Here is a 14,346-nt window from a genome sequence, read left to right as displayed (position 1 = left end):
CGTACGCTGAAAATTATACATAAAGCACGCCTGCGCAGCAATCATCCATTCGGCCCTGGTTTCACAGAAGATGGCGATGTTGGTCTTTGGTTTCTGACCCAACATCTGTAAGCCATTTCCAAAATTAAAAGCTCTAACGAAGACATCTTCATAGGAGAGCCAATTATAGTTTCCAAGAATAACCTGATAAACAAAAAACATACAAATACCTTTTAATATTATTCTATAGAAAGAAGCCAACATTTGTCCCAATTTGACAAAGTAGTTAGGTTTCCATGTAATTTAATATTTTTTCCTAACAAAAAGCTAGAAAGTAAATTTCGAGCTTAAAAAAAATCTATTTTGAAAATTAGCTATTTTGTGATATTTTCTATGACAAATTATATGCTAAATCCTTAATTGTAATGGGAGGTTATTTTCAAAAATCTTCAGAATTTCACAGGATTTTAAAGGTCACCTTTTTTTGTCACAAGATCATATATTGATAATTCGTTTACACATCAGTCACTTAAAATTAGCTTAAAATTTAGCCTAGTATGCAGTACTAATGATATCAAAAATTTACTTTCCCTCTACTTAACGAATTCCCAGATTTCAATACCAAATGGTACCATATGATTTACAAATAAATTGGCCAGACCCAAGAAAATACATATTTATGGCTGTTCAATTTTTTAAAAAGATTTTATTTATTTATTCAGAGAGAGAGAGAGAGAGAGAGAGAGAGACAGGCAGAGGGAGAAGCAGGCTCCATGCAGGGAGCCCGACGTGGGACTCGATCCCAGGTCTCCAGGATCACACCCCAGGCTGCAGGCAGCTCTAAACCGCTCGCTGAGCCACCCGGGCTGCCCCGTGGCTGTTCAATTTTAATTGCTGTCTCCTGTACCTAACTCTGAATAGGCCAAGTAAACAAGTCTCTACTTACAAAACCAGGACTGGTTTTATTATTCATCAAAGTCTTTCTGTCGAAGCCTTAAATGCCCACTGGCACCACTAGACTTTAAGTATTTCATTTGTGGGCAGCCCCAGTGGCCCAGCAGTTTAGCGCCACCTTCAGCCCAGGGCATGATCCTGGAGACCCAGGATCCAGTCCCACATCAGGCTCCCCACGGGGAGCCTGCTTCTCCCTCTGCCTGTGTCTCTGCCTCTCTCTGCATGTCTCTAATGAATAAATAAATAAAATCCTCAAAAAAAAAAAAAAAAAGGTATTTCATTTGTGCTTACATCAGATGTAATGTAACATTACATCCTCATTACTAATAAACTTTTTTTAAAACTAGCTAATACATTTTTGATTAGGGATTTTCTCCAACTTAGATTAGTCCATAAATCCCCAATTACACACAGATTGGATAAAAAGCTCCTTGTATTGCACATATATACATGCAGTTTCCAAACAGGACTGTTTCACTCATGTCTCACACACTGTAAAACCACCTAACCACATGCATTTTCAAAAATGCATCCAACATTTCAGTGTTCTAGAAATAAGAGATTGGGTGAAGATAGAAATGGGGGAAAAAAAGGATAAATGCTGCCCCCTAGTGTCCTATTCCATAATGGACTTCGGAAATAAATTCTTCGATGGCTAAAGCAACCGATTTAAAAGACTTATTGAACTTCAGTGGCCTCAACCATCACCTCACTCTGCACCCCCATGAAACGCTCAGCACAGGGAGCTCCAATGACTTCGAAAGGAGCTCTGTGGGGGTGAGAAGACAGACGAGAATTTGGCCCAAATGTGCACGACCTGAATACAATTATTAAAAATTTTACACTCCACAGATCAGCATGAGCCACCTCTTTAGATTCTAGAACCTAGGGGATCCCTGGGTGGCGCAGTGGTTTGGCGCCTGCCTTTGGCCCAGGGCGCGATCCTGGAGTCCCGGGATCGAGTCCTGAGTCGGGTTCCCGGCATGGAGCCTGCTTCTCCCTCCTCCTGCATCTCTGCCTCTCTTTCTCTCTATGTCTATCATAAATAAGTAAATAAATAAATAAATAGATAGATAGATCTTTAAAAAATTTTTTTAAAAAAAGATTCTAGAACCTAAATGATGAGCTCTGTATGTTTCAAAAATGTACATATTCCGAAAGATATTATCTACATAATCCATGTATTTAAACCCATGTGATAGGGCCACTATGTGGCAAGGAAATAAAATCATGAGTTTAATTCAAGTGTAACTGAACTGAATTTCACCTAATTCTTTAAACCACTGAATCTCCTAGTCATGATCTTTCCCGTAAAGATTAAAGGCCTCCACCTACTCCATAATTTTGAAAAAAATTCCAATTCTAACTCTGTCCCCAAGGTTAGCTTAAACATGAGATTAAACCCATTTATTTATTCCCTGTCCATACTGCTGAAGAACACCCAACCTCATTCTATCCAGGATCATACATCTCACCATCCAGCAATCCTACCAGGATTCCCTGGTATAGTCATTTCCTCACCTCTGAAATGGCTACTTGAACCCTCTCTACTCAAATATCCTTCACCCCCTTCATCCCTCCTCCACCTCCAGGGGATAACATGGACTCATACATCACTCTCGGGGTTGAATGCCTTCTTCAACTTTGGGTCCCACATGCCTCCCCCCGGGCTCATTCTGGTTTTTGCCCACTGCACAAAAGGTTCATTACCCAGATTTTTGCAAAGCTGGCTCCTTTGTTGCTAAGGCCTCCACTTGGCCATAACCAAGAGATGCATTTGGTTTTCCCAACTCTGAGTCAGGCAAAGAATGACTCGAGTGGCTTTGTAAAGGATGACCCTGGACCTTTAAGCAGCGTCCTCATTTGTTAACGTAGGGGGAGAGTGAAGATTGGCCCTACGGTCACTTTCATATCTCACATTTCATTGGCTGTATTTTCATGCTAGGACGGGTGTGACATATACATGGGTCCATATCACTGTTATCACTCAGACACGACTGCCCGGGACACGGGAACTTAATAATTTACTTTGTTCAGAAACAGATGAAGTTAGGTGGTTCTGATGATGCTAATTATGAGAGCCTCATCTCACAAGATCAACTATAAAAATAAAACAGATCACATATAGAATATTCTGTAAAATAAAAGCAAACAAATACTTAACCGTTCAGGACCCTGAAGAATGAGACAATGGAATAAAGATCAGGTTTCAGGGAGCTGGGGGTTTAACCAGTGCAAGTACAGGACTTTTCTTTGTAGCCATTCAGAATAGAAATACCTCAAATTACACACTTCCCTGCCTGCAACAAAGTACACCCAGCTTCACAGAAGCTTTCTCTCTGGGGATGAAGACTATTACAATGTACTGTGAGGGAGTCCAGAGGGTGAAAATATTCAGCAGGTCTGGGGGGCTGGTAGCGATCCCGTGGAGGACGAGGGCGGCTAACCTTCGCCAGTGTTCCCTCTGCGGTAACCATGCTGCATGAGCTTACGGGACTCACGTAACTCAAGACACGGCTACTCTTAGCATCTCTCTTACAAATGAGGATACTGAGGCATTGAGAGAGTGAGCCTAACTTACTCAAAAGTCACAAGGCCTAAGTGACAGGACTAGAATACGAATGCAGGCAGACTCACTCCGGAACCTGCGTACTAAATCACAGCGCTCCAACTGCGCCGCAGGAAGGAGACCGGACAATGGTACCGGCAGGTGAAGACGGTGGCCTGACACTTGTAAAGGATCGTTTCAACTGCTGTCTGTGGGTGGCAGTGAAGGCCAGTTAAAAAGGGAGGGAAAAAAATCAGACTCCTGGTTAAAAAAAAAAAACCATTTGGTACACAGTGGTGCCTTTCACAAACAGGGGCTGACCAGAAGAACAAGCAGACAGGCAACCAGTTTGGGCCATGGAGGGTCTATAATCAACAAGACACAAGTCCTGGCCAAAAGACTGACCACTGGTTTTCACGTAAATTACGATGTAAATGTCTTAACCATTCAGAAAATAAATATCACACATATGCAAGTAGATTAAAAGAGAGAGAGAGAGAGAGAGAGAGGAGACTCTGGAGCAAGAAATAACAAAAAGTAGGCACCAAGGAAGCAGAAAGGAAAGCTAAGTCAATTCCTATGAACAGAAACGAGTATTTCTATTATCATTTCGCAACCATTTAGGAGGAAGGTCATCGTGAAATCTTCTCTTTCTAAGCACCGTGATTACATAATCCCGTCTATTTTCTTCTCTCTGATGTGTGTAGAATACATAAGAAAAAGAATCTGAAGTGGTTCTGGTAGTTAGATTACTAAATGTTAGAGCCGGCCTTGTGCTCCTTTGTTTCACTGTAAACTTATTTTCATTCTTTGCAAACATGTTCTATTTCAGGTACAGGTAGTATTTTTAAGATGCTCTGGACACTGACCCTTCACCGTTTTTCATTTCCAAAGACCTCAGGACGGTGCACTGGAGGCTGGGAAGGCTGGTGGCTTCAGGCGCTGCTGACACACATGCTGCTGTAGTTTCTAAGGCCGGAGGTAACTATGAACAAGCCTGCCAAGCCTGGGGAACACACCAGCCCTGCCTCCCCGCCCCGCCACCCAGAAAAGTGTCCGTGAGGCTGACTGCCACGCTCTTGTGGGCACACCTGCGGCACAACCACCACCCCGGCCTTTGCCTCTGCTTATCTTCCTTGGGAGCTCAAAAAAGACTCAGGAGAAGATGGAAACAAAGCTTCGGCACTCACTGAACTGAAATAAAGGTCTGGGATCTGTTTCAACCGTATCAGACAGCTTCTGGGGTTAATCTCCAAAGCTCGGCTCCCCCCCCCCCAAAAACAGGAAGGAAGGAAGCTTCTAGACACTGCCGCAGCACCGGCTGGCTTTCCCAATCCCAGAGCATCCTCACCCACGGAAGTCCACTCCGTCCGACGCCTGCCCGCAGCCGCGGTCCTGCCTGTGCTGCCGAAGCACACGCTGCCTCTGGCAGCCGCCGGCTGTGAACAAGGCACCCAAGGGCGCGAGCAGCCCAGCCTGCTCCCGGCTCCCGGCGGAGGCGCCCGCCACCCAGGGTGTTCAGCGCGGCGACCGCAGCAACACCGACCGACAGAAACTCAGGTCTTAGCTAATCACGGGCAGGCCACGCTCTTCTTGAGAAAGGCTCACAAAAAACATCTGCTTCATTTACTACCCGCGAAACCTAAAAACCAACCTGACTTTCCCAGTGAGCTGAATTTCAAATAGGAAAGACCTAACATTTTCTACTATCAGGGGTAGTAGACTTTTGGACTCCCCAAAAGTCTGATGTCACAAACGCCAATTTGAAGGCAATTGTCAACGATAGGCAGGCCTGATAGTGATGTAGAAAAGGCCATGGATTACAGTTTTTTTCACCTTCTAACTTTCTTCTTTGAGTTCAAATGCTCCCCTGTTGATAAACGATGCCGACAAAGCGCTCCCCTCCCCACCCGACAGGGAGGAAAAGCCGAAAACACGAACACACAGCTGAGAAAAACACTTTCCCTGTGTCCACTGTGCTATCTGGCCACATTTAAGGAACAACTGTGATAGCTCTAGGGTTGAATGTGTCCTAATCACACTGATAACCTGAATCAGGAAGGAATTTCATATTTACCATATCGATCTCCTTTGTACATACTTGGAAGCGAGTCTGCTGCTCTAAGTACTGAATGAAGACTGAAAAAATAGCACCAGTCCCATTAATGTCTGGAATATGCCATTCTGGAGAAAAATTCAACCTTCTGCTAACACAGGACTTCTGTAAGACATGCTGAGGTTAAAAACCAGGGAACCCAATCTTTGAACTCAAATAGCATTAGATCAAATAATAAAAATGAATGTTTTTAAGGGTAGGCAGAGGAATGGAAAACTTTAGCATCTAAAAAAGCCTAGTGTTTTCCATACCTTTGATAACCACCAGATCTCTCAAAGACAAATCAAGGATGGTACACCCTCAAAAGCAGCAACTAAATATGACCAAAAATCAGACACCCTTATGATAAAATGTATTTGCAAGTTTTAATCTATAGGTTAGAGAAGAGTAAGCAAACATGCTTAACAAGGACTTCAACTTCAAGAAACATGCTATTAACTCTCCTGGTAGACCTGAAGTTAACTTAGGAAAAAATTCACTTAAGTGAGGCAAAACTAAGTCAGCAGCAGAAACTGAGAATATGCCTTAAAAGGCAAGTGACTCTATCGCTTCCCCAAGCCAACTAGGAGACTGCAAGGGGCACTGTCAACACGGCAGGCCAAGCAAGATAAATAAAGGGATGGACACCTCCAGACAATGTTTTTCATCTCTAGGACTGACTGGCGTTAACCTGCTGGCCATCTCCTTTATGTTTAGAAGAAAAGGACTCTGGAATTTGTGTGGGTTGGTGCCAAAATTAATGGGTCATTAAGGTAAATAAATAACACCCCACCCCACCCCACCCCCCACCCTGCAGTCACAGGAGCAGCTCTGGGGATTTCATTTATGGTGTGATTATTTGAGTTTTCCTCTAGGCCCTAGAGTTCCTTCATAATCAACAGAAAAAAGGCAGCTAGAGTCAGGATGTAGCTGGAAAAAAGGAAACAGGAGGAAAAACAACTCTACCCACACGCGTAATAAACCTATAATCGGACCAAACTGTCAGTCCATCGAAGGTGGTTACAGATGATCAACACGGTAACACTAACCCCTAGGGCTATTTTAAGTCTTAAATAAGCTGGTACATGTAAAGCACTTACAACAGCCTGGCTCGTTACAAGTGCTAATAAAATATCAGCAATTACCATTGTCTTCGTATTACAGATAAAGAAACTGAGGCAAATGTGTTACATGACTTTTCCAATGACATAGCCAGTAGGCAGCAAAACTGAGCTCCAAACCCATAGTCTGGATCTGGAATCCAGGTTCTCAACCACTATGTCACATTGCCTCTAAGGATGTCTTGACTCCTGTCTCAAATCACCAATGGCAGGTGAAGATGTCTGTATCTGTGAAAAGAACACTCAAGCATCTGCCACTACACCAAGGTATGAAAACATTAAGCACCTACTGGAGCCTACGTTAAAATCAGAAATGGCAGGCCTCCCATGCCAAAATCCAGAACCATCTCAAGCACGCACATGGCCTGTGGAACAAGCAAGGAACATGGTTTCTGACCCCAAAGTGCTCAGGACATTATAGCCACGCCACAGAAGACATTCAGGCGTGGTGGGCATTCCCGACTGTCTGACAAATCCAGGCACATCCGTGCGCAGAGGAAACGTACAGGTACGCGCAGAGGAGCGCGTCCCGCCTGCGCAGCCACCCCTCCTGCCGCACCAGCAGCATCCAACAGAAGCGGGCTGGGCCTGCCCCTGCTGCTGTTGTCAGCGAGCATTTTCCCCAGCGGAAATAAAGGCAGTGAAGGGCCACCTTACCTTCTTAAAAATCTTTCCATTTGGTTGTACTTCATCGTCCTCGCTTAAGATTTCACGTGTTCCCAAGAGCTTTTTGTCCTTAAACTTGTTTTTTGCATACATGAAAACTTTATCTAGTGTATCACATCCAGGGTATAATACTGAAGCCAAACCATCCAAACTGTTAATAGATCTGTATGCAGACTCAGGTTTTGAATTTACAGGCTTTGCTTTAATTTTGTTTGATTTTTCTTGTCTTGTCTCAAACAAAAAATAATACGGAATGTATGTTAAAACAGTATAGAGTGATATTAGAAAATGTATGAAATACAAAAGAATGGGGTTGATGGTCTGCTTTAGCTTCATGGTAGATGGTTTTGAAGATACGTGGTTATTCATAAGTGCTCAAAAAGTGGAATTAACAGATTTCCGTAAGAATCTAGGAGGAAGAAAAAGAAAGATATTAGTTCAAAATCATTTTAAAATAACCGTAGATAAAAATATCTTCATATTATATAGGCAAATAAAGAGATTTTTCCCCCCAAGGAGCAGCCACTAGTAATGGCCTCGAGCAATGTCCAGTCCACTCCTGATACATACAGTACGAGTGAGTCTCTTAAAACTATCCACAACAAAAATTACCACGGAGAAGTTTCCACCTCATTCTGTAAACAGGTGGCTTTTCCAACCTAAACCCAAGCATCCACAAACCCTTCCCGGTGGTGAGAGGGAGCCAGCCAAGGGCCTACAACAGAACGGAGGACAAAAATGCACCCATTTCCTGTTCAGCCCTGAGGGATGGCAAGGGCTCTGCACAGACACCGCCCCCCTCCCTCACAGCCCCGGAGGCCTCCATTCCAGAAGCACTGCATTCTTTCCAGTGAGCTCCAATCTCACTCTGGGCATCAGTGAGGAACCAGAGTTGGCAAACGACACAGAATTCACTTCCCCTCGTGAGATTTTTCACCTTAGGCAAGTTAAACTGTGAAGTGAGAAGGCAGGAAACTGCCCATTTCTACTTTGCATTCATCAGATTTACTGACAACCTACTGCACGCCAGATGCTGGTCTAAGCACAGGAACTCTTAAGAGTGAACAGTTTCAGGGCCTCCTCTCGTGGGGACCACATGGCCCGGGGAGAGCAGGCCGGCACATGTGCAGGTGCACGCCAGGGGACGGGTCTCAGGGCCTCCTCTCGTGGAACCCACACAGCCCCGGGAGAGCAAGCCAGCACATGTGCAGGTGCACGCCGGGGGTCAAGGCATCCAGAGGGAGGATAAACCCAGGACACGAACCCAAAGCCAACGGGCAGGGCTTACAGGCCATCCACCAGGGCTCCCCACTGGAGACACCTGGGCAGGGCCTACGAGGAAGAGGGAATGAGCCAGGTGCCCCTCCCGGGGAAACAGAGCACTCCGGGCTGGAAACAGTATCTGTGGGGCAGGTGGGTTTAGTATCATTTTGGAAGAAACAAAACTGAAGCAAGTTACTCCTTATTCTTTCCAGCTCCAAACCCAGGGTTATGATTTCTATTTCTATTTCTATTCTCATCTTCTACCCCAACCCCACAGTAGAGAAATTCGATTCCAGGCACACGTGGCCAAGAAATAAATGTGAGGAAGCTGTCCTGTGGCTACAGCAAGCCAACAATACGAGGCTCCGGTCTGCCCCTGCCTTGGCCTGCTCATAAGGCCAATGCAGAGAGAGGAGCTCAGAACAAAGATGAGCAGTGGCGACAGTCACAGGCCGCGCCCACAGTCCCACAACAGAGGGTGAGCTGCCGTTCCTGCCCCGGGCCCACAGGCCAAAGCAGGCTGTGAGAACAGAGGGCCCCTGAGCAGTCCCAGTCCCTAAGCGGCCCGACTCTAGTTGGAATACAGAACACGGAAGCCCAAGCCCAGTGGCTCTGCGGAGAACCAGGGAGACACTGGTGATGAGCAATCACAATGAGGCTGGTGGTTCCACGAGAACAACAACAGGAGCAGACCACATAGAAGTTCAACAGAATCAGGGGAAAAGAACATAAGAAGAGCCTGGAGAGCTCAGAGACTGGCCTCAAACAACCTCTACAAAGGCCACCTGATGTAAGGGAACGACACTGAGGGGCACTTGAGGGCCCAGGGCGCTGTTCAACACAGCAGCATCAGCGAGCGGCAAGAGCACTTGACGGGATGAGCACTGGGTGTTATGCTATATGCTGGCAAATCAAAATCCAATAAAAAATATATTTAAAACAAAACAAAACAAAACAAAAAGAGTCTTACTCAAACCCTGCTGTCATCCCCTAAAGAGGACACTTCAATGGAAGTCATTCCCAAGGCTGTGCCCACTGAGGAGTGACATCAAAGGATGGGGGGGAGGATGCATTGAAACTGAAAGTCACTAAACAAATTAGAAAGTCACTAAACAAACAGACAAGCCAGCAATACAACAAGCAGCCACGGAAATGGGAAGAGGGGAAATCGGCATTCAGAAATACTATGGGGACGCTCGGGGGGCTCAGGGGTTGAGAGCCCACCTTTGGCTCAGGTTGTGATCCCTGGGTCCTGGGACCGAGCCCCCTGTCTCAAGCCCCAGGTCTCAACATATTTGCTTCTCCCTCTGCCCCTCCATTTCCCCGCCCCTCCCTCCTGTTCATGCTCCAGCACGCGCTCTCTCTCTCTCTCTCTCTCTCAAAATCTTTTTTAAAAATATAGAAAATAAGATTGACATTTAAAAAAAATTAAATGTCCAGGGGTGCCTGGCTGGCTCAGTCAGTAGACTGAGTAGACTCTTATTCTCAGAGTTGTAGGTTCAAGCCCCATGCTGGGTACAGAGGTTACTTAAAATAATTTTTTTAAAAAAACGTTTTTAATCCAACTCTGCAATTCTACCAGCTAAGGATTATCTTGTAATTTGCCCATCCACAGCTAGTGAGAAGCCAAGACTCCCAACTAATCCCCAGGCGCTGTTCACATTTCCACAGCGTGTTCTTTGGTGATATAGTGTGCAGTAATTTGGAAAAAAGAGTCTGAGAAACCTAGATTTGTGCCCTTAAGGGTATGAGGCACCATAGGTTTCTATAGAGGAAATCAGCACCATGAAAACAAATGATCCTACTACTTCCAAGACATCAGAGCTGCAAAGAATAGATTAACCCAGGAGAAATGATGTTACCTCATGAGGTGCTCTCCCTGAAATTTAATTTCATGTATCTGTGTTTTGATTTTAAAACGTTGTAATAAAAAAAATTTATCTGCAGAAGATGATTGTATAAGATGGTGACCGTATAGAAAATCCCAAAGAATCTAGTAAAAAACAGAGCTAACAGTTCAGCAAAAGTTGCAGGATGGAAGACAAATACTAAAAAAAAAAAAAAAAAAAAAACCAACTGTATTTCTATATACTAGCAATAATCAGAAAATTAAGTTAAAATGAATGTATTTACAACACTATCAGAAATAATACTTAGGATAAGATATAAGAGGTGTAAAGTTTGTACTATGAAAACCATAAAACATTATTAAAAGATTTCAAGACCTAAATAAATAGAAAACATCTTTGTTTATGGACTGTAAGACTTAATACTGTTAGAATGACAACATTCTCCAAACTGATGTACAGATTCAGCACAATCCTCACCAAGGCTACTGGCTTTTATACATAATTTTATAAGCTGATCCTAAAATGTACATGGAGATTCCAAGTAGCCAGAAGAGCCAAACAATCTTGAAAAAGAACAAAGTTGGAGGGCCCTTACATCTCCATTCCAAGACTTAGTACAGAGTAATAGTAATTGAGACAGAGTAGTACCACCTAAAGGGGGTGTGGGGGGGGGGAACGAAATTTTCCATGGATGACATCATGTACTTTGAACAAGCACCCAAAGCAGCAGGTGTTCATTGGGGACCAATGAGTCACCAGGGGAGGTGAGGAGAGGAGGGTAGAGCATTACAGTCAAACTGCTAGCAGAAACTTCATTTGCATTTGAGTGCACACTGCGCTCCGGTGTTTTAGAAAACAACTACCAGCTCAGGGCAGCAGAAACCAGAGGTGAGGCAACCAGGTACGAGAAAGTTGAGATAACCCTTCAGTCCTTGGAGTAAGGTGGCTAGGGGGTGCGAGGGAAGCCAGCAGCTAGGATTCCCAGCTCCCGACCGCCCAGAGGGTGGCAGCAGCAGCTGTTCTAGAGCCCTCCCCAGCGACTGCAATCTTTCTAACCCGGCTCCTAGAGAATAAAGCCACTCCTAGAGAATAAAGCCACAAATGAGAGGAGCTACAGTGAAAAGAAGGCAAAATGGTGTGGGTGCCTTCGACTGAGACAGACATGGAAGCAGCAGCTGGTCAGCAGTCGGACAGCTGGTGGGAAGGAGACGAACACAAGGCTCGAAAATGAGGAGTTTACAATGTTCGTGAGTCATCCAAATATATAAACTGTGAAGGTTATGAGGGATCAGAGCTAGAAGCCCACATTTTGGAGCCATAATCAGATGAAGGATGAGAATGTAGGAAATCTCCAAGATCAAGTTCAAGGACAGAAAACTTTGGAGAGAACCAAAGCCTAGACTGAGCAGGAAACTCCCACTGGCAAGACCAATAAAAGCAGAAGACCTGGAGATCCGTAGAGGGCCGCAGGTTCGAGAGAGCCAAGGAGGCTCCGTGGCATCGAATGCAGCCTCCATGTGCCAGCAACATGCAATTAAGATGTTTCATTTCTCTCAAAGTCTTCCAAAAGAATCTATCCTTTTCTAAAACAGGGTCAAGTACAAACCGCTGGCCAACTGCATCCTATTTACTGAAGGCGCTGTGGAAAATCTACAGAATTAGGAAAGCAGTCACGGTGCTCTAGTACGTGGCCTCATCTTACAGTGACTTACGTGGCCTCATCTTACAGTGACTATCACTTTTCAGAAAGAAAACCTGAACAATTAAATCTGTTCATCGTTTCCCTCACGACTTCAAGGTTTCGAGTCCATCTTAAGAAGGCCTCGTCCATACCAGGGTTAAACCAATGGTCTCCTAAATTTTTTCTAGTATTTGCATGATTTTTACATGTAGATCTTTAATCAATAGGGAGTTTATTTTCATATATTGTTTAAGGGAGAAAACTAACTACTTCTTTTGGATGAACTACCTGAAGTGCTTATTAAATAAACACCCTTGGGACCCCTGGGTGGCGCAGTGGTTTAGCGCCTGCTTTTGGCCCAGGGCGCGATCCTGGAGACCCGGGATCGAATCCCACATCGGGCTCCCGGTGCATGGAGCCTGCTTCTCCCTCTGCCTGTGTCTCTGCCTCTCTCTCTCTCTCTCTCGCTCTGTGTCTATCATAAATAAATTTTTTTAAAAAATTTTAAATAAACACCCTTTTCTCAGTTACTAAAATGTCATCTTCAATAGTAAGTCCTCGTTCACAACTGGATCTGTTTCTATATAGTCTGTTCCTTGGATCCGTCTACTGCTTTGCCCTACCTCCAAACACAGCGGATTTATAGCAGTGCTTCTCAACTGTGACCCATGGACCAATCATATCAGAATTACCTTAGAGAGTATTGAAACAGAATAGTCTTCTGACATGTAGTCCCCTTTTTAAACAACAACCATATAAATTTTATGTACACTGAGAACTATTTCAACTATCTAGTAAGACTTCCACTTATGCACGTTTTTCAAAATTTTCTTACCAATTCTTACAGATTTATTCTTCTAACATAAATTTTAAAGAGTTAACATTTGTCTGGTGAAACAGTTTGAAAATCAAAAGGAAAACAAGATTCAGGGAAAAAAATAAGTGACAAAATATACAAAGAGCTCTTATAAATCCAAAAATAAAAAAAATCAAGCAACACAGAGGAAAACAAATGAGAAAACACAAATCATTAATCCAAATAGTATGTTCTCCTTTAATTTAGAATTAAGATTAAAATGAAGCCTTACTAATTTTCATCCAATAGTTCCAGTGCTAACGACTTCAAGACTGTAATATCCAGAGTCCACTAAGCAACCTTGCAGTACTTAAGACACACACAAACCCTTGGCAGTCCCACACCCGGAGCTCTATTCTACAGAAAAGCGAGCGCGTGTTAAGTGCATATGAATTAAAGACTCAATCATTTGTTTATTTCTCAAACACGTACTGAACACAGACAGGATGCATACCACTCACTCTTCCAGATTAGAGTCAGAGTCATGAACAAAACATAAAACAGACCACGAAAAATAAATAAAAATAAAAAAATAAAATAAAAAAAAACAGACCACGGACCAACAACTAAACATCATGAGGTAGGAACAGCTAGACACACATGCGGAAGTTAAAGGGAACAAACAATACTGGGGGGCAGTGGGGTGGAGAGGGCTGAGAAGATGCCTGTCCCGGGGCTCCTGGGGGGCTCAGTCGGGGAAGCTTCAGCTCATGATCCTGGGTCCTGGGACTGAGCCCCACAGCGGAGGCTCCAGCTCAGGGAGGTCTGCCTCTCCCTGTGCCTCTCCCCTCCCTGCTTGTGCCTGTGCTCACTCGCTCTCAAAATCTTTAAAAGTAGAAGTATCAGCACCTAAGAGTACAGGAAGATAACTGGAGTAGGCGACAGCTCCCAGGCCACCTGAACTCTGAGTCCTGGATGTAGCAGGAGACCCATCAAGCTGGTTCCCAGCCAAGTTCAACCAACCGGTGGAGCGCAAAGGTGAACTAGGCAGGGAGCAGATTAACCAAGGAGAGGGTTTTACCTGACAAGTCCCTGAACAAAACACAGGGGAGGGGAGGAAGACGAGGGAACGGAGACTATTTCCATGACTCATCAGGGAGATTTAGGCCCATACGGAGGGGAAGGGTTTGTGAAAAAGACAGGCCAGGACATCAGATCCTGGGTCTGGTGATAGAACTGTTGGAGCTGAGGTACAAAGGGAGTAAAATGAACCGCAGGAGGCGGTGGTCTGAGTAGGATGCTTGGAGCTCTTCCCGCAGAAGGCAGGCCGTCACTGTTCACAGAGAGGCCCAGGTTGTAACCTTGGGGAGAGGGGTGGCAAAGGCAGACTGGG

General features: G+C 44.6%; 1 protein-coding gene across 2 annotated transcripts in view; it reads right to left on the bottom strand.

Annotated features, from left to right (window-relative positions):
• Positions 1-14,346, bottom strand: part of ACSL3 (acyl-CoA synthetase long chain family member 3) — a 65,620-nt gene that overhangs the window by 20,284 nt on the left and 30,990 nt on the right. For both annotated transcript variants that reach the window (XM_049106457.1, XM_049106458.1), the window contains 2 exons: positions 7,355-7,772; positions 6-183 (listed from right to left, as the gene is read on the bottom strand). In XM_049106457.1, coding sequence (XP_048962414.1) covers positions 6-183; positions 7,355-7,732 — 556 coding nt within the window. In that variant the 5' untranslated portion in view covers positions 7,733-7,772. The remainder of the gene's footprint in view (positions 1-5; positions 184-7,354; positions 7,773-14,346) is intronic.

This window comes from Canis lupus, chromosome 37 (genome assembly GCF_003254725.2).
Source record: "Canis lupus dingo isolate Sandy chromosome 37, ASM325472v2, whole genome shotgun sequence".
NCBI classification, from domain to species: domain Eukaryota; kingdom Metazoa; phylum Chordata; class Mammalia; order Carnivora; family Canidae; genus Canis; species Canis lupus.
Note: the sequence above shows the minus strand (reverse complement) of the source record. Positions and strands in the feature narration are given on the sequence as shown.